Raw genomic sequence first — 20,902 nt, forward strand, 5'->3', positions numbered from 1 at the left:
GTGTAAAGAATGTGAATGAGGACAAACAAATAGGTCATATTGGTGGTACAATGTCCGGGCCAAATTGGGTAAAGAATGTGAATGAGGACAAACAGCAAAAATTAAGATGTTTGTACACCAATGCGAGGAGCCTAGGTAACAAAAAGGAGGAACTAGAGCTATTGGTCCAGGAAGTGAAACCAGATATTATAGGAATAACAGAAACATGGTGGAATACTAGGCATGACTGGAGTACAGGTATTGAAGGGTATGTGCTGTTTAGGAAAGACAGAAATAAGGGTAAAGGTGGTGGAGTCGCATTGCATATCAAAGATGAGGTAGATTGTAAAGAAATAAAAAGTGATGGAATGGAGAAGACAGAGTCTGTTTGGGTAAAAATCACATTGGGAAAGAAAACTATCAGATCCTCCCCTGGGATAGTGCTTGGGGTGTGTTATAGACCACCAGGATCCAATTTGGATATGGATAGAGACCTCTTCAATGTTTTTAATGAAGTAAATGCTCATGGAAACTGCGTAATCATGGGCGATTTCAACTTTCCAGATATAGACTGGAGAACAAGTGCTAGTAATAATAATAGGGCTCAGATTTTCCTAGATGTGATAGCTGACGAATTCCTTCATCAAGTAGTTGATGAACCAACAAGGGGGGATGCTATTTTAGATTTGGTTTTGGTGAGTAGCGAGGACCTCATAGATGAAATGGTTGTAGGGGACAACCTTGGCTCGAGTGATCATGAGCTAATTCAGTTTAAATTAAATGGAAGGATAAACAAAAATAAATCTGAGACTAGGGTTTTTTATTTCAAAAGGGCTAACTTTAATAAATTAAGGAAATTAGTTAGGGAAGTTGATTGGACTAAAGAAATTATGGATCTTGAGGTGGAGGAGGCCTGGAATTATTTTAAGTTAAAGTTGCAGAAGCTGTCAGAAGCCTGTATCCCTAGAAAAGGGAAAAAATTTACAGGCAGGTGTGTTAGACCAAGCTGGTTGAGCAAGCATCTCAGAGGTGATTAAGAAAAAGCAGAAAGCATATAAGGAGTGGAAAATGGGAGGGATCAGTAAAGAAAGCTACCTTATCGAGGTTAGAGCATGTAGGGACAAAGTGAGACAGGCTAAAAGTCAGGTAGAGTTGGACCTTGCAAAGGGAATTAAAACCAATAGTAAAAGGTTTTATAGTCATATAAATAGGAAAAAAACAAAAAAAGAAGAAGTAGGACCACTAATTACTAAGGATGGAGTGGAGGTTAAGGATAATCTAGGAATGGCCCAATATGTAGACAAATACTTTCCTTCAGTCTTTAATGAGGCTAAGGAAGCGCTTAGGGATAATGGTAACATAACAAATGGGACTAAGGATGTGGAGGTAGATATTACCATATCCGAGGTAAAAGCCAAACTTGAACAGCTTAATGGGAGTAAATCGGGGGGCCCAGATAATCTTCATCCAAGAATATTAAAGGAACTGGCACAAGAACGTGCATGTCCATTAGCAAAAATTTTTAATAAATCTCTAAACTCAGGGGTTATGCCATGTGACTGGAGAATTGCTAATATAGTTCCTATTTTTAAGAAAGGGAAAAAAAGTGACCCGGGTAACTATAGGCCTGTTAGTTTGACATCTGTAGTATGCAAGATCTTGGAAAAAATTTTTGAAGGAGAAAGTAGTTAGAGACATTGAGGCTAATGGCAATTGGGACAAATTACAACATGATTTTACATAAGGTAGAACGTGCTAAACCAACCTGATCTCCTTTTTTGAGAAAGTAACAGATTTTTTAGATAAAGGAAATGCAGTGGATCTAATCTACCTCGACTTTAGTAAGGCATTTGATACAGTACCACGTGAGGAATTATTGGTTAAATTGGAAAAGATAGGGATTAATATGAAAGTTGAGAGGTGGATAAGCAACTGGTTAAAGGGGAGACTACAGCGGGTCATATTGAAAGGTGAACTGTCAGGTTGGAGGAAGGTTACTAGCGGAGTTCCTCAGGGATCAGTTTTGGGGCCAATTTTATTTAATCTTTTTATTGCTGACCTTGGCACCAAAAGTGGAAGTGTCCTGATAAAATTTGCGGATCTCACAAAGTTGGGAGCTATTGCCAATTCAGAAAAGGATCGGGATATCATACAGGAAGATCTGGATGATCTTGTAAATTGGAGTGATAGCAATAGGATGAAATTTAATAGTGAGAAGTATAAGATTATGCATTTAGGGATTAATAACAAGAATTTTAGTTATAAGCTGGGGACACATCAGTTGGAAGTAACGGAAGAGAAGAAGGACCTTGGAGTCCTGCTTGATTATAGGATGACTATGAGCCGCCATTGTGACATGGCCATGAAAAAGGATAATACGGTCTTGGGATGTATTAGGCGAGGTATTTCCAGTAGAGATGAGGAGGTGCCATTATACAAGGACTTGGGATGTATTAGGCGAGGTATTTCCAGTAGAGATAAGGAGATGTTAGTGCCATTATACAAGGCATTGGTGAGACCCCATTTGGAATACTGTGTGCAGTTCTGGTCTCCCATGTTTAAGAAGGATGAATTCAGACTGGAACAGGTACAAAGAAGGGCCACTAGGATGATCCGAGGAATGGAAAACGTGTCTTATGAAAGGAGACTCAAGGAGCTTGGCTTGTTTACCTTAACCAAAAGAATGCTGAGGGGAGACATGATTGCACTCTTTAAATATATTAGAGGGATAAATACCAGGGAGGGAGAGGAATTATTTAAGGTTAATACCAATGTGGACACAAGAACAAATGGTTATAAGCTGGCTAATAGGAAGTTTAGACTTGAGATTAGACTCCATTAGAGGAGTGAAGTTCTGGAACGGCCTTCCAAGGGAAGTAGTGGGGGCAAAAGATCTATCTGGCTTCAAGGTTAAACTAGATGGGTTTATGAAGGGGATGGTTTGATGAGATAACATGATCTTGGTAACTAATTGACCATTCATTATCAGTGGGAAATAGGTCAATGGAAGGATGATAGGAGTTACTAAAGAGAACTTTCTGGGTGTCTGGCTGGTGAGTCTTGCCCACATGCTCAGGGTTTAGCTGATCGCCATATTTGGGGTCGGGAAGGAATTTTCCTCCAGGGTAGATTGGCAGAGGCCCTGGAGGTTTTTCGCCTTCCTCTGTAGCATGGGGTACAGATCACAGCTGGAGGATTCTCTGCATCTTGGGGTCTTCAAAGTATTTGAAGGCTTCAATATCTGAGATATAGGTGAGAGGATTATTCTAGGAGGGGTGGGTGAGATTCTGTGGCATGCACTGTGCAGGAGGTCAGACTAGATGATCATAATGGTCCCTTCTGACCTTAAAGTCTATGAGTCTATGTGGCTTCCGGTGGCCAGGCTGGCAGCCATGCGGCCATAGAGGGCCGCATTCCTGTGCCTAGTGCGGAGATCGTTGGCATTGGAGGCCTCCCTGCAAACCTCAATGAAGTCCACAATCTCTGCACTAGACCAGGAAGGCGCCCACCTTTTGCTACCCCTGGCAGGCTCCTGGGAGCTGCCAGCCTGGTCCCGGGGAGCGGTGGAGGGCTGGGTGGCAGCGGATTGCTGACTCATGCTGTGCCAGGTGCACGGTCTGCTGGCTGTGTGCTGGCAGGCTTGCAATTGGCACAGGCACTGTGGCCAGAGTCTGCCCCTTTAAGATAGGCGAGGAGTCCTGTGGCACCTTATAGACTAACTGAAGTGTAGGAGCATAAGCTTTCGTGGGCAAAGACCCACTTCGTCAGATGCATGTAGTGGAAATTTCCAGAGGCAGGTATAAATATGCAGCCCTGAATCAGGCTGGAGATGACGAGGTGGATCCAATCAGGGAGGATGAGGCCCACTTCTAGTAGCTGATCTGGAGGTGTGAATTCCAAGAGAGGAGAAGCTGCTTTTGTAGTTAGCAAGCCATTCACAGTCTTTGTTTAATCCTGAGTTGATTGTGTCAAACTTGAAGATGAACTGTAACTCAGCTTGGCCGACTGGACAGTCCCTACGTAAAAGAATCAATGGACATAAATCAGATATTAGGAATGGCAACATACAAAAACCTGTAGGGGAACACTTCATTCTCCCTGGACACACAATTGCAGATCTAAAGGTAGCCATCCTGCAGCAAAAATACTTCAGGACCAGACTTCAAAGAGAAACTGCTGGGCTACAGTTCATCTTCAAGTTTGACACTTCCCAGGGCTCATTGATCTTGGATCTGGCTTCCATCCCCTTTCCAACCTTTGCAACTGCCCAGAGGTGCTCACCTTCCGCCTTATCCATTCCCACCTCATTCACCCCACAGGGACAGTCTCTGCCTCACTTGTCCTAGGGCCTATTCTACCAAGACGTAATGCAAAGTTTCCATATAAAAGGACTCACTACAAAGCTAAAACTTCAATGAGAGAATGATAAATACAGAGTCATGTCTACATCTGCTGCAGGGAGACACCTCTGCCTGCCTCCACCCCTCTTCCCCAGAGTCTACAGCCCCATTGCAAAGCGGGGGATGGGAAGGAAAGAGGCTGAGGCCCATCAACGGGACTGAAGCAGTCCTGAGCAAGCCATGCTTGGGAGCCATTCTCCTGTCCATTGCTGGTGCTGTATTGCTTCAGGCACACTGAAATGCAGTCACCTCTAGGGTGGGCTGGACAGCTGTTTAACACCTGCACAAGGTTTCAGGCAGGGAGCAGTGCGGGCTGCGTTCCTGCAGAGCCCCCGTCAGAACTACCGTGCCCTCCTGGCTTAGGAAAAGAATAAAGAGGAGGATTGGAAATTAACCCGCCCTGGGTATGTCTACACTACCCCGCTAGTTCGAACTAGCGGGGTAATGTATGCATACCGCACTTGCTAATGAAGCCCGGGATTTGAATTTCCCGGGCTTCATTAGCATAAGCGGGGAGCCGCCATTTTTAAATCCCCGCTGCTTCGAACCCCGTGTAGCGCGGCTACACGGGGCTCGAACTAGGTAGTTCGGACTAGGGTGCCTATTCCGAACTACCGGTACACCTCGTTTCACGAGGAGTACCGGTAGTTCGGAATAGGACCCTAGTCCGAACTACCTAGTTCGAGCCCCGTGTAGCCGCGCTACACGGGGTTCGAAGCAGCGGGGATTTAAAAATGGCGGCTCCCCGCTTATGCTAATGAAGCCCGGGAAATTCAAATCCCGGGCTTCATTAGCAAGTGCGGTATGCATACATTACCCCGCTAGTTCGAACTAGCGGGGTAGTGTAGACATACCCCCAGTCTCACGTCCCCTAGGCAGGGAATGAGCCATCTACATTAGGCCCCAGCTGGAGTGTCATGTCCAGTTCTGGGCGCCACATTTCAGGAAACATGGAGAATCTGGAGAAAGACCAGAGAAGATCAACACAAATGATGAAAGGTCTAGAGAACATGAGATATGAGGCAAGGCTGAAGAAATTTGCCTTGTTTAATTTGGAAAAGAGAAGACCGAAAAGGGACATGAGAGCAACTTCAAGTATCTAAGGGTATGTCTACACTACCCTCCTAGTTCGAACTAGGAGGGTAATGTATGCATACCGAACTTGCTAATGAAGCCCGGGATTTGAATTTCCCGGGCTTCATTAGCATAAGCGGGGAGCCGCCATTTTTAAATCCCCGCTGCTTCGAACCCCGTGCAGCGCAGCTACATGGGGCTCGAACTAGGTAGTTTGGACTAGGGTGCCTATTCCGAACTACCGGTACACCTCGTTTCACGGAAATTCAAATCCCGGGCTTCATTAGCAAGTGCGGTATGCATACATTACCCCGCTAGTTCGAACTAGCGGGGTAGTGTAGACATACCCTCAAAGAGTATCATAAGGAAGAGGAAGAAAAATTGTTCTCCTTGGCCTCTGAGGTTAGGATAAGAAGCAATGGGCTTAAATTGCAGCAAGGGAGGTTTAGGTTGGACATTAGAAAAAACTTCCTGCCTGTCAGGGTGGTTAAACACTGGAATAAATTGCCTAGTGAGATTGTGGAATCTCCATCACTGGAGATATTTAAACCAGGTTAGACAGACACCTGTCAGGGATGAGTTAGGGCAACTCAACTTTGGAAGCCCCAGGGGCACACTGATACTTACAGAACATGCTGAGGGCCTCAACTTTAGTGTGGTTGCATATGCAAGCAAATATATACAAATAGCTTCTCTCACACTGACCGGCATGAATACAAAGATTAAGGCAAGACTACACAACACACAGGCCCCATTTAAGTCAGTTCTGCTGATATTAATAAAATGCAACATTTACCCGATTTCTACCCATGTGACAGCACTTTTCATGAGCAATGACAGTCCAAGAATTTAACTACTAAAACACATATCAACAGAAGATCATTACACTGGCTACTTTTTTGTTTTGGCTTCCACTCGCCGGCCACGTGTTGATCCCCACATAAGCCCAAACTGCACCGTGGGGCGCAAACAAACTGGCCGTGGCCAGCATACCAAGTTATTAATAAATATTTTATAAACCTTTACCTTTTCTCTCTGCTGCCATGTCTCCTCTCCTTGCTCCATCAGCTCCCTTGGTGCCTGCTGCCTCCCATGCTTTTGTTTGTAAAGTGGCCCTGGTGGTCCATCTGGGCCTACAGGAATACTGAGAAGTAGCCCTTTCTATTAATAAACTGGGCTGCTTAATGGTTTGGGGCCCGGATCGAGATGTGAATGCTGTTGATGGCTCCCCCGCAGTTGGGGAACCCCAGGGCAACAAATCTGTCCATGGTTGCCTCCAAGTCCTGGAGATGGACGACTCTGCACAGCAGCAGGAAGTTGATGGCCCAGACGTCCTGCAGAAGGAGACAAAGAAACACAGACAACAGAGAATGAGAGCGGGGTTGCGTGAGCCCTTGGGAAGTGCCCGTTCCCCTCCCTTCCTTTGTCCCCCCCCAACTCTCCAGGAGCCACCCCCTATGAGCCCGTGCCGCTCCTCCCTTCCCCCCCCCGCCAGCAGAAGGGCTATGTGAGAGCGGGATGGCACAAGCTTCTGGGGCCAGAGCTTCCCCCCACCCCCCAGTCTACCCCATACGGTCCCCTACCCTCCTGAAAGTCCCCCTTATCCAGCACCCCCCCAACCCACCCCGGGCAGGGACTGCAGCCCGCGAGCTCCTTACCTGCATAAGCAGGGTCGCGACAGTGGCCTTCCCCACCACAAACTGGTTAGCCATGGAGATGTGGCTGGTGGCCAGCTTCCAGAGGGCGATTGCGACCCACTTCTGCACGGGGATGGCAGGCCGCAGGTGCATGTCGTGTCTCTGGAGGGTGGGTGTGAGCCAGGCACACAGCTCAAGGAAGGTGGCCTTGTGTAGGCGAAAGTTGTGCAGCCACTGCTGGTCATCCCACCACTCCATGACCAGCCAATACCACCAGTCTAAACTAGTCTCCAAATTTCAGAACCTTCTGTGTATGGTGGGGTGCGGAAGCCAGACTGGAGCAGCCACAGTCATGCAGAGGGTTATGAGGAGTAGTTTGGTGTCCACATTCAGCAGGAACATGTAGGCTGCTGGAAGCAAGTGCTGCAGGAACTGCAGCATGGCCACGAGGGGCCATCACCTGCCCAGAGTCAGCTCCGGCTCCATAGCACACACCACGGCAAAAAGCTGAGGCATCCCCAAAAAGAAGAGGGCAACCACAGCAGGCACTACTGAAGCTTTGCTGTCTCTCAAAAGAGATCCGCAAGCAGGCAGCAGAAACAGAGAAACAACTGTCCAGGGGGGTCCTTTTAAGCACGTGTCTCTACAGGGCTCCAGCAACAGCACTTGAGAGCAACTGATGGCCTAAAACCCAGCTAGATCCGGTTCTTGGGGGCTTTATGTGGGAGAGAATGTCCAATAGTGTGTACGCTCTCTTGCACAAAAGCACATGGCTTTCGGGATGCACTTTTGAGGCATGGACACACTTTTGCGCAAGAACTTTTTGTGGAAGATCTCTTCCGCAAAACACTTCTTGTGTAAAAAGCCTGCAGTATAAATGTAGTCAAAGTGAGGATTGCAGAATCTGGTTAACATGCACCCAGGATCTCAAAGCAGTTTGTCCAAAATGATCAGCATTTCTCAAGTGCCTGTTCTTATAGTATTTAGTTAAACCTACTAGGATAAAAGATGAAATATTTGCAGGAGCAGGGAAGGTCCTAAGGAGAAAATGTAGCAGTGCTGTGTAAGTTATTCCCCTGTCATCATGTAAAGAGCCCTTTTGTAAACTGTATTGCATCTTTTCAACAAGAGAGGTTCCTTGAGACCCTCACCAATAAATCACTCCAGAATGTAGAGTAGATTTAAACATTATTAAAGAATAGAGTAGGTTCTCTCCTGTCATGGTAATTTATAAGATCTTCTTGAATTATGCAGACACCCATGTTAAATTACTAAAAGATAGATTAGAGGCAATATAGTGAAAACAGTGAGTCATTTCAGAAGGCAATAAGTGGATTACAATGGATTTCATCACTCCTTACAGTAAGTGGGTTGGGGGGCTGTCACTGTTTGCGTATACAAATTTCAGATGGGTCAATGGCCTCATTGAAATAATGCAAAAGTCAGGAAAATATAACCAGCTCTGAAGAAGGGATGATAATAAATGTGATATTTTTAGTCAAAACAATGTAAAGAAATATATAGCTGAGATGTACACATTTCTCTTTCCAAGGCAAATGTTACCTTCCAGCAGAGTAAAATTCAACCCCCAATGAGCTCCCTCCCCATATCAAAAAGACATCTCACAATATGTGACTTGGCTGCTTTTTAAAAGGGTGCACTGTAGTGCTTAGCATACTAGAATATGATGCAGGAGATAATTCCTGTGACATTAGGCAAGGCATTTTTATCACTTTGTGTCAGTTCATTATTTAGAAAATGGGGAAATAAAAGGAGAGAATTCTTCCTAAGCAGGATGTTCTGAGGATGAATTAATTTGCTCAAGTACTGTAGTGCAGGGGAGTGTGCCAACTCTCTTTTCCCTTGCCAGGGTTGCATGGCACCTAGATGGAACTGCCAGCTGTTTTCAACAGCTGGTGACTCCCTGTATGCATTGCATGCCCCTGGTGGAGGGAGGAGAGGGGAAAGGAGACTTTGCACATCTCAATCATGAGAGCTCATGAACTCTCTCTCCCCCCACCAGAGTCAAGTGGCATCTGGAGAGAACTGCCAACTGTTTTGAATATCTGATGTCTCATGGGGGAGGAAGGGACTAGTGTGTGAAGTTCAAAGGGACTGGCAGCTGCTCCCTGTAAGCACCTCCGCCTCTGGTGGAGGGGAGCTGCCAGTCATTTTGTACAACCTTGGGGTCTCAGTAGGGCGGGCACAGATTGGATGAAATGGCTTGGCAGGCCGTATCTGGCCCGCAGGCAGTATCTTGCCCACTCCTTTCATAATGGGTCATACCAAAGGTCCGTTTAGTCAGGACGAGTGCCAGATGCTTCAGGGGAATGATCAGGGCAAGTACTGAGTGATCCTTCCAGTGTTGTCTACTGCCACTTTCTGGCAATGTTCTTGTGTTCAAATAGAAGAAATATTATGTCATATGCAAACCCACTTGGAAGTTTGTGGGTTTAAATCTACCCTCAAAAATAAGCTGAAACTTTCCAAGTACAATGTTTGATATGTTGGTGTCAGTGTCTCACAGATTGTGCCCACATTTGGCTCGTTTGTCCCTGTTTTGCCCCTTCAGTGCAACAGCCCTTTCTCAGGGAGTCTACTCTCTCATGGGGGTCCACCGCGCTGCCTCTAGGATGGCGCCTCTCAGGGCCTTCAGCAGGCCTGTCTCTGCCATGAGCTGGCAGGAGGGGGGGGTCTACTCCCTCTGGAGCCTCCACTCCCAGAGGGAGTAGTGCCACCCTGTTCTCCAGACCAGAGTGACTCTCAGTCAGCACCAAATATGAGGGTTTACTGAGCTTTGAACATAACAAAGGATCCCTCAGGCTTGTAGGCCTGGCTTCCTTCAGCCCAGCACATCTAAGTCTCCCCTGCAGCCAGGTGGGCCCTGCCTGCTCTGTCCCTGTCCCATTCAGAAGCCTTCTTTTTTACTAAATAAGTTTTCACAAACTAACAACAGTCAGGTTTCATTTTTTTACGGGGAAAAAAAAGGGGGGGGGGAATGGATTTTAAAATGATTTAATTTCTTCTAAAAATATTTGCTTTATTAATAACAAATTCTAGCTTTAAATGAATACATTTATTAATGAGGATTCTTGTGGTGCAGTTAGGTGGCACAGGCAACCCGAGTTATACAGAAATTCAGAAACAGAGAGTAAACACCAGGGCTGCGTCTAGACTGGCAAATTTTGCCACAAAAGCAGCCGCTTTTGCACAAAAACTTGCCAGCTATCTACACTGGCCGCTTGATTTTGCGCAAAAGCACTGACGTTCTACTGTCTGAATTCTTGCACAAATGCTTTGATGTTCCCATTCAGGCAAAAGCCCTTTTTTGGAAATGTTTTTGCACAAGAGGGCCAGTGTAGACAGCTAAAAACAGTTTTGAGCAAAAAAGCCCCGATCACCATTTTTGCCATCTGATCGGGGCTTTCTTGCGCAAAAGCGCATCTAGATTGGCATGGACGCTTTTCCGCAAAAAGTGCTTTGCGGAAAAGTGTCCGTGCCAATCTAGACGTTCTTTTCCACAAATGCTTTTAACAGAAAAACTTTTCCGGTAAAATCATTTACGGAAAATCATGCCAGTCTAGACGTAGCCCAGGGTTATGTCTACAGTGGCAGGTTCTTGTGCCAGAAATATGCAAATGAGGCTAAGTGTGGAATATCGCTGCGCCTCATTTGTGTATCTAATGAGCCGCCATTTTTGCAGAAGAGGGTCTTGTGCCAGAAGGAGCATCTGCACTGCCCCTTCTTGTGCAAGAAAAACCCTCTTGCACAATGCCGTTATTCCTGAAAATAATCAGCGATAGTCCACGCTTAGCCTCATTTGCATATTTCTGGCACAAGAACCCGCTAGTGTAGACATAGCCCAGGAGTCCATTGCTTTAACCTCTTACACCAGGGCTACTCACTATGTGACCTGTGGGATACATGCAGCCTGGGGCCTGTTTGTTTGCAGTCTACAGTGTGGTTTGGGTTTACACAGGGCTCAATACGCGGGCTGCAGGTGGGATCCTTTGAACATGGCCTCCACTGGAAACAGGCTCCACAATGGCGAGTCAGTATAATGGTCTTCTGTTGATATGCGTTTTAGTAGCTCAATTCCTAGACTGTTATGCTCATTTAAAGTGCTGTCATATGGGTGGAAATCGGGTAAATATTGCTTTTTATTAATATCAGCAGAACTGAATTAAATGGGGTCTGCATGGTGTGTAGTCTTGCCTTAATCTTTGTATTTATGCCTGTCAGTGCAAAAGAAGCTAGTTGCATACAACCACACTTAAGTTGCGGCCCTCAGCCAATGCTGAGAGTATCATTGTGGCCTCCAGGGCTTCCAAAGTTGAGTAGCTCTGTCTTATACTATACATCTGTGACTTCAAAGAAAAAAAGAGGCTTATGGCGCAAATCAAGTTTGGAATATATTTATATCCAAGGCTTGACAAACTATAGAATCTACTTGCCCATAGCGAGTAGATTTCAGCAACGCACCTCGTTTACTAGCAGCATGCGCATGCACAGTGCGGGGCTGGCAAGCGGCTTTCGCCACCATTTGTCAAGCCCTATTTATATCACTGTTATGAAAGAGATAATAAAAAGTTTTTCTTTTACCAAGCAGTTGTCTTTCTCCCACAGTTTGCTATGCAGCACAGTATCCCAGAAAAGGGAGAATAAATGTCATCATAGCCAGAAGATTAACATAATGAAGCAAATTATCTTTACAAAATTGGAAAGAGCTGCTGAATTTCTTAATGCTAATTCAAACGGTCTTGGTGGCAGGTAAATCCACATACATCACCATTTGCATTTGACTTCAGTTAGTAGAAGTCAGTGGCTAGCAGCACATGGTATAGCACAAGCATGTAATGTTCTGTGCCTGCTATGTAAATTAAAAACAACCTGAAAGATTGCCAAGAGAAATCTGTCAGAAGAGAGGGCCTGTCTCCCCACAGCAGGACTTGTGGTTGTAAATTCAGTTAAAGAGAAAAGAAATATGCACACATAGCTTGATGATAACCCCTTCAAGCCAGGGAGCATGACAGCATCTGCAGTTCCAGCACCTAGGCATAGAGTCAGCCAGAGAGTTTAGCTGACAGTATAAAGAAGAGGGGAATATTGGATTCAGACTGAACTAATCTAGTAAATTTCCACTTTACAATATGTGATCAAAGACTGATAACCATAGCTCCTATATTACAATTTCTCTGGATTTGTGGGCATTAGGAATTGAGGATATTAAGGAACCATCATGAATTAATTTTAAATAAATCCATGTAAACATATTACCAAAAAGTGCTATTTTGCTGAAACTCCTACAATAATAAGGAGGTAAGCCAGGTCTACACTACCCACTTATGGCAGTATAACTACTATCCCCTGAGTTGTGCATAAGCCATCCTCGTAAGTGACATACCCCATGCCAACCTTTGTGTTGATGTGGACAGTGCTGTTGGCAGGAAGATCACTTCGGCTGACATAATTAATCTATCTCCACTGAGTGGTGGCAGCTAAGTCAATGTGAGACCTCCCACCCAATGAATTAGATTTGTTCCACTAGAGAGAACTTACAGCAGTGCCACAGCAAACTCGAGTGTAGCCTTAGCCTAAATCTAATAAAAGACAATAAAATATAATATTTCCAAGAAAAATCTTTTGTTTTATAGCACAGGGCTGTGCATAACCATACTGCATTTAAGCACATTTCAGAGAAGTGAGCGTTTACGTAGCCACTGCAATCAAAGAGGACAAACATTAAGCCCCAGTCACTTCTCTGAGATGGAGAAACTATCAATAAAAAGTGTAATAGGAAGACTTAGTCATTGGGGCTACATCTACACTGCAGGGTTTTTGCGCAAGAAGTCTTTTGCGGAAGAGTTTTTGCAAAAAACTTCTAGCACAAAAGCACATCCACACCTCAAAGCACATCACTTTTGCAATACGGTTTTGCACAAAAGAGCATCCACGCTGCATGTATGTTCTTGCACAAGAAAGCTCTGATTGCCAGAGAATGGCCATCAGAGAACCTGTGCTTTTTCAGATAGACTCTATTTGTGCAAGAAACCCCTGTGGAGTGTCCACACATGCCTTTTTGTGCAACAGCTGGGGGGCAAAAAGGAGTTATGCCTCATAAGAGGAGGTTTACTTACACCAGAAAAAGGAAGAAGTTATGCCTTTGTGCAGTAACGATGGCTCTTCAAGGTATGCGTCTCCATGGGTGCTCCACTGTGGGTGTCGGGCTCACCCCGGCACCGCAGTACGGAGATGTTTTAGCCGTTGTTCGCCGGACCACGCATGCGCGGCAGCCATCTTGCAGTCTAGGGTAGAACACTGGTAAAACAATAGGTTCATTTACATGGAAGCTGGAGTTGACCTTGGGTAAGAACGTTGGTTATGGTCGCAGGATGATTGCTTGTGGCGTGAAAATCGTGTAAGGGGGTGATGCTGATAAAGCAGCCAGTTCCCCTATCCTGCGTGCAGATGTAATTGCCCGTAAGAACACAACGTTCATGGTGAGAGAGTTAAAAATTGGACATGGTCAATGGTTCGAAGGGTGGTCGCATCAGTGTATCTAGAACCAATTCAAAGTTCCAAGGATCAGGGGGCTGTTTGTGCTCTGGAAAGAGATTGTTTAGACCTTTGAGGAATCGTTTTGTAATGGGATGCGAGAAAATGGTATAGCCCTCGATCAGCTGTCTGAAGGCTGTGATGGCCACCAAGTGGACTTTCAGGGATGATAGGAAAAGCGTACTACACTTGAGGTGGAAAACGTAATCGAGAATGTAGTATAGCAGCACTCTATGAGGGTCCATATTCTTGTGTGCACACCATTCGGTGAACCTTTTCCATTTATGCAGTTAGGTATTCAGGTCGAAGTTTTCCTGCTATGTGGGAGCACGTGGTTGACCGCTTCTGAGGTCCCTAATCTTTCTTGTTGGCCAGTGTCAGGAACCAAGCAGATAGGGTGAGGTGATCCAGTTGCAGATGAAGTAGTTGCCCCCGTTTGTGTCAGAAGATCGGGCTGATGGGGAAAGTGATACGGGGATGAGACGACATATGGAGAAGGTAAGGGAACCACGTCTGGCGCGGTCAGAATGGAGCCACTAGGATTAGTGTTGCTCTGTCCGCTATTGCTTTCTCTAGGACCTTGTGTAGTAGGGGACTGGGTGGAAACGTGTAAAGGAGCTGACGGTCCCAGTGGAGGAGGAAGGCATCGCCCTTCGATGCTCAGCCTATGCCGGCTCTGGAGCAGTAATAGTCGCCACGCAGTACAATACGAAGTGCAAAGAAATCCATAGTTGGGTGGCCCCAGAGTTGGAATATGTTCTCTAAAACTTCAGGGTGTAGCTCCCATTCATGCTGCTGTGCAAAATGTCAGCTCAGTGTGTCTGCTGTGGTGTTGTCATCCCCCGGGAGATATGCTGTGGTAATTATGATGTTGTGGCATATACATCATTTCCAGAGATGCACGGCTTCTCTGCAGAGCGTATGGGAGCAGGCGCTGCCCTGTTTATGTAATAGACTGTTGTCATATTGTCCGTAAGAACTTGTACGTGCTGGTCGCGTATCCAGGGAAGAAAGTGGTTGCAAGCATTGTATACCACTCGTAATTCAAGAAGATTTATGTGACAGAGCGATTCTTGTGGCGACCAAAGGCCTTGTACCTATTTGTCATGCATGTGGGCTCCCCAGCCGAGAAGGGAGGCATCTGTGGTAACCTGGATGGTAGGCTGGGGGTCTGTGGAAAGGGATTCCCGCTAGCATATTGCGGGAGATAGTCCACCACTTCAGGGACTGTCTGACCATGTTTGGTACAGGAACCATTCTGTGCACGTTGCGTTTCCGAGGTGTGTAAATAGTCGATATCCATTGTTGCAGACATCTGAAATGGAGGCGTGCATGCGCAACAACAAATCGTGGCTGCCATATGCCCCATCAGTTGCAAACAGGTGAGAACCGGAACTGTGGGGCCTCGTAGTAAGGAAGTGAACCAGATCTTGGATCATGCTGAGTCTGGTTGTTGGGGAAGTAGGCGTGTGCCATCACCAAATCTAGACGAGCGCCTATAAAAATCTATAGTCTGTTGAGGAATGAGGGACAATCATTCTAACTGTCGAAAAGTAATCTTTTGTGGACACCACGACAGAAGCCTTGTGGAAGGAGCGAGCCCTGAGGAGGCAGTCGTCCAAGTAAGGGAAGATTATAGTTCCCAGGCATCACAGAAAGGCCACCATGACCACAACTGTCTTGGAGAACACCCTTGGTGCTGACAAAAGACCAAACAGCAGAACTTTGTATTGGTAGGGTTCAGAACCTACGAGGTAGCGAAGAAACCACTTGTGGGCAGGGTGGACTGTGACGTGGAAATAAGCATCTTGCAAAATCGAGGGATGCAAACCAGTCTTCTTGCTGCAATGCTGGTATGAGAGTTACCATTTTGAACTGTTGCCTCTGTACGTATTGGTTGAGGCCGCGGAGGTCTAATATAGGTCTCCAGCCACCAGACTTTTTCTGTGTTAGAAAACAGCGGGAGTAAAATCCCCTGCCGTGGAAGGGTAAAGGCACCCTCTGTATAGCGCCGATGCTGAGGAGATAAACAAGAGGTGGACTGAGGAGGAGCTCATGAGATGGGTCCCCGAAAAGGGATGGGGAGGGAGGGATGGTAGGCGGATGGGATGTGAAGGGAATTACGTAGCCCATTGTTATGAGCTGCGTGACCCATTTGTCTGTTATTGCAGCTCAGCGATGTTGGAAGGGCTGGAGGCGGTGGTGAAAAAGAACGGTGTTGGCATTTGCAGCAGAAAGAGTTGGAATAGTCTGCAAATCCTTGAGCAACACGTCAAACTTGCTGCTTGGATTGTGGCTGAGTTGTAGGTCTGGGAGTCTGTGGACATCATTTTTGAGGATGTTGCTTAGAGCATTGTTGTTTATATTATGTCTGTGCAAAGGGGGACGGGGCGGTCTCTGTTTCTGATAAAGTGTATACTTCTTGTGGCGGTATGGCAGAGTATACATGCCTAAGGTTCTCAGGGTTGTACGTGAGTCCTTACCAGAATGGAGAAGTTGATCTGTTTTCTCTGCAACTAACCCAAGTGTCAAAAGGCAAATCTTCAACTTTAGATTGAAGTTCCCTGGGGACTGCCGACATATGGAGCCACGAAGCCCTGCGCATAACAATAGATGTTGCCGTCATTCTAGCTGCTGCGTCCACTGTATTGAGGGCTATGTTCAGTGCCGAACAGGAAGCCACGTAGCCCTCCTGGATAATGGCCTTGAGCAGCTGGCATTTTGTGTCTGGCAGGTGTTCAAGCAGCTGGACTAACTTCGCATAGTTGTCGAAGTTATGGTTGGCCAGCAACGCAGAGTAATTGGCCATTCAGAGGATGGAGGTGGCTGAAGAGTCAACTTTGAGCATGAGCAGGTCAAGGCGTTTATTATCCTTGTCTCCAGTAGTTGCCTTGTATTGTGGAGCTTTGGTGTGTTGTTGCGCTGTGTCCACCACCACCGAGTTCGGTTGGGGATGGGTGAACAGGTATTCCATCTCTGTGGCTCGGACATAATATTTCTTATCGGCCTTTTTATTCATTGGTGGGGCCGTGGCAGGTGTTTGCCAGATGGCATTGGCAATTTCGAATATAGCCTCATCCAGAGGCAATGTGACTTTAGAAGCATGGGAAAGAGGATACAGGTGTTGTTTCTGTTGGACTTCTGTGAGCTTCACGCTCTGCGTATCCGCTACCTGGCAGAAAAGGTCCTGGAACTCCTTCAGGTCATCGGAGGGTGACATATCTCCAGTGAGGATGACATCGTCTGGAGAAGAGGAAGCCACATCTGTGGGAGAGAATTGTTGTGGTGCCTCTACTTTGGGGACCTGTGGTAGTTCCGCTATGGGCTGTTGCATGGGAGGTAAGTCGCCAAATGGAGTAGGTGGTCTGGGTGCCGCTGAAGTAGAGGTTCTACTCCTGCCATGAGTGAGACGTGATGGAGCTGGCAACGGTGATGAACGAATCAAACAGGAATAGTGGTCTCGGTGGTCGTGATGTAGGTGCCAGCGGTCATCATATCTAGAATAATATGAGCGCCTGTAGTCGTCCCTGTATCTGGAATCCCGAGAATAGGAGGGGGAATCTCCGTGACTGGCACCTGCGATGAGAGCAGCAGTGAGACTGTGATCAATAGCGTCTGTAATAACCGTGTCTTGATGTGGAGAGATACTGTGTCTCGGTCGCTGGTGGTGCCGAGATAGAGAAGGCAGTTCTGCCGAAATGGAGAAGGCAGCTCTGGGGAAAATGTTGTCGGTCCTGGGCTTACTGGTGGTTGCCCACTCATTGAGGAGGGGGACGCCTGCATCAGGGGTGTGGGTGGAGAAGCGCTCGGTGTGGAGATCCTCCGGGAATATGATGGAGTCGGCAAGTGTCTCGTGTCAAAGTCAGACACAGGACGCACAGATTTGTCAGACTGCTCTGTTTATTAGCAAAGTCACTATGCTAATACATTTTTCTGAGTGTAAATACAGGCAGTCCCCGGGTTACGTACAAGATAGGGACTGCAGGTTTGTTCTTAAGTTGAATCTGTATGTAAGTCGGAACTGGCGTCCAGATTCAGCCGCTGCTGAAACTGACCGCCAGTTCTGACTTGGGGTTCTTAAGTTGAATCTGTATGCAAGTCAGAACTGGCGGTCAGTTTCAGCAGCGGCTGAATCTGGACGCCAGTTCCGACTTACATACAGATTCAACTTAAGAACCCCAAGTCAGCTGCTGCTGAAACTGATCAGCAGCTGATTCCAGGAAGCCCGGGGCAGAGCAACTGTGCCTCGGGCTTCCTGTAGTCAGCGCTGGTCAGTTTCAGCAACAGCTGACTTGGGGACGTCTGGGGCAGAGCAGCTGGGGTGCTGCTGGGTTGCTCCAGTAGCACCGCTCCTCGGCGCTACTGGACCAACCCTGCAGCACCCCAGCTGCTCTGCCCCAGGAGTCCTGATTCAGCCGCTGCTGAAACTGACCAGAAGCGGCTGAATCAGGACGCCTGGGGCAGAGCAGTTGGTGTGCTGCCGGGTTGGTCCAGTAGTGCCCAGAGCGGCGCTGCAGCACCAACCGGCAGCGCCCCAGCTGCTCTGCCCCAGGGTCCACAACAAAAGCCTGGTCTGCTGGGGGGGGCACACTAGCTGCGCCCCCCCCAGCAGACCAGGGACACAGGGAGCAAAGTGGCAGTGGGGGGTGCCTCGCCTCTGAGGCTTTGCTCTGGCGCCGGACCGCTTTGCTCCCGGTGCCCCTGGTTTGCTGGAGACAGTCCCCAGCAGACCAGGGGCACCGGGAGCAAACCTGCAGCTGCGGCGGGGTCCCCGCGCTTCTGAGGCTTTGCCAGAGGTCTCCAGCAGACCAGGGACACCGCGAGCAAACCCGCAGCAGCGGCGGGGTCCCCCGCTCTGGCAAAGCCTCAGAAGCACGGGAACCTGCCGCTGCTGTGGGTTTGCTCCCGATGCCCCTGGTCTGCTGGAGATGGTCCCCAGCAGACCAGGGGCACCGGGAGCAGCTTTTCTCGCTGCCTGTGAGCTCCGGGGCGAGAAAGCCCCGTTCATAAGTGCGGATCCGACGTAAGTCGGGGACTGCCTGTACCATACAAGGCTCAAATCCCTTTGATTTATATAGTCAAAAGAAAGCCAAATTAACAAGATTAAAAAGTGGAAAAACTTCACATGATTAGTATGAGACTAGTCAAGTACAGGCAGTCCCCGGGTTACGTACAAGATAGGGACTGTAGGTTTGTTCTTAAGTTGAATCTGTATGTAAGTCGGAACTGGCGTCCAGATTCAGCCGCTGCTGAAACTGATCAGTTTCAACAGCGGCTGAATCTGGACGCCAGTTCTGACTTACATACAGATTCAACTTAAGAACCCCAGGCATCCCCAAGTCAGCTGCTTCTGAAACTGATCAGCGGCTGATTCCAGGAAGCCCAGGGCAGGGGCTTCCTGTAGTCAGCCACTGGTCAGTTTCAGCAGCGGCTGACTTGGGGACGCCTGGGGCAGAGCAGCTGGGGTGCTTCCCGGTTGGTCCAGTAGCACCCAGAGCAGTGCTACGGGACCAACTGGCAGCGCCCCAGCTGCTGTACCACAGGTGTCCGGAGCAAAGCCGCGGAGCACGGGGGCAGCGGGACAGCCCAGACGCGCCGTGGCTGTCCTGCTGCCCTCGGGCTCCGTGGCTTTGCTCCCCGTCCCCCTGGTCTGCAGACCAGGGGGGCGGGGAGCAAAGCAGTGGAACACGTGGGCAGCGGACAGCCCAGAGGTGTCTGGGCTGTCCGCTGCCCGCGTGCTCCGCGGCTTGGCTCTGCTTTGCCCCCCGTCCCCCTGGTCTGCAGGCCAGGGGAATGGGGGGCAAAGTAGAGCCAAGCTGCAGAGCACGCGGCCAGCTGACAGCCCAGACACATCTAGGCTGTCAGCTGACCGCGCGCTCCGCAGCTTCGCTCTGCTTTGCCCCCCCCGTCCTCCTGGTCTGCAGACCAGGGGGACGGGGGGAGGGGGGGAAGCAGAGCCAAGCCGTGGAGTGCGTGGGCAGAGGACAGCCCTGTCCGCTGCCCGCGTGTTCCGCCGCTTTGCTTCCTCTCCCTGGTCTGCTGGAGACCAGGGAGGGGAAGGGCCCCGTTCGTAACTGCGGATCCGACATAAGTCGGATCCGCGTAACTAGGGGACTGCCTGTATCTTCATTTCCACGTCAATCACATAGCAATCTCCTGTCTATATCTCCCTGGTTACCTCAATTACTTTCTGCCTAACACCTACTGTTCCTTTTCCTGTTATCCCAGGCACACCTGGCTTCATTCTGATCTGCATGCTTACAAACAGAATCTTCTCTTTCCTGTTCAGAGACAAACAGTATTCCTTCAACTTATTCAATTATTACAGTATAATTAATCTCTCTTACACTCAGCAGTGCCAGCAGTTCTGGTGCCGCGTGTGAGGACGCAGTGAGAAGGTGTGGTCGGGATGTCGGTGCCAACTGTGTTGCTTGTAGTGGTGGTGGTGCACGTTCTGGCAGTGTGGCCATCGGTGCCTACACAGAACTCTTGTGCCGTGCCATCAATTTCCCTGGTGCCGAGCCGCCGGGCACTGCGTGCCCTATCGTAGTCAGTGCCGATGTGGGAATCAGGTGCCGGAGGTGCTGGGGCCACCCGCGCCGACTTCAGTCCCAGGGGCTTCGGTGCCGAGGTCAGCTTCAGTGCCACGTGCGCCATTGAGCTCGGTGCCAATATACTTCAGACCGGCTTGTCTTTATGCTGCTTTCGAGCTGCCACATTGTAAGAGGTACTCGGCTTGTCTCCAGAGCTCAGCCTCATCGCTGGCAAGGAACACGATGGGGAATGACTTATTCAAGAGCTCGTTGCCACGGGGGAGGGCTGACGAGAATCCACTGCTTGTTCTTTGGCCCGTCTGTGGCTGGAGTGCCTTATCAAATAAGAGCATCTTAAGGTGCATTTCACAGTCACGCTGTGCTCTCGCCATCAGCTGTGAACAATGCTGACATTTTTGGGGAATGTGGCCTTACCCAAGGCACTTGATGCAGGAAGAGTGCCTGTCTGAGGCGACACAGAGCCCCAGCATGTTAGGCACTTTGAAGCCTGGTGAGCAGGGCATGGTTTCAAACAAAAACCAATAAAATCTTTTTTTTTTTAAACCAATTAACTAGCCACTATAGAATGATGAAGAACTAACTAACGAACTATGTACAGACTCTCCTCTCTGAATCCTGACAGGATGGTCGTGAGAGGGAGCTAATTCCCTGTCTGCGCCCGAAGATGGTTAGAAGGAACTGGCAGGGCCGGACCACGTGAGCA

At 48.2% G+C, this 20,902-nt stretch overlaps 1 protein-coding gene across 5 annotated transcripts in view; it reads right to left on the bottom strand.

Annotated features, from left to right (window-relative positions):
* PACC1 (proton activated chloride channel 1) overlaps positions 1–17,686 on the bottom strand; it is an 89,351-nt gene extending 71,665 nt beyond the window's left edge. The window contains exons 1-2 of one of the 5 annotated variants that reach the window (XM_089777438.1): positions 7,112–17,686; positions 6,480–6,787 (exon numbers count right to left, since the gene is read on the bottom strand). In XM_089777438.1, coding sequence (XP_089633564.1) covers positions 6,480–6,518 — 39 coding nt within the window. In that variant the 5' untranslated portion in view covers positions 6,519–6,787; positions 7,112–17,686. Of the gene's footprint in view, positions 1–6,479; positions 6,867–7,111 lie in introns of those variants that run through there. The other 4 variants (XM_089777439.1, XM_089777436.1, XM_075925160.2 and 1 more) reach the window with 4 other exon arrangements.
* Between the last annotated feature and the right edge of the window lie 3,216 nt (positions 17,687–20,902).

The sequence above is a fragment of the Pelodiscus sinensis genome, chromosome 3, assembly GCF_052426305.1.
Source record: "Pelodiscus sinensis isolate ZL-2025 chromosome 3, ASM5242630v1, whole genome shotgun sequence".
In the NCBI taxonomy this organism is placed as follows: Eukaryota; Metazoa; Chordata; order Testudines; family Trionychidae; genus Pelodiscus; species Pelodiscus sinensis.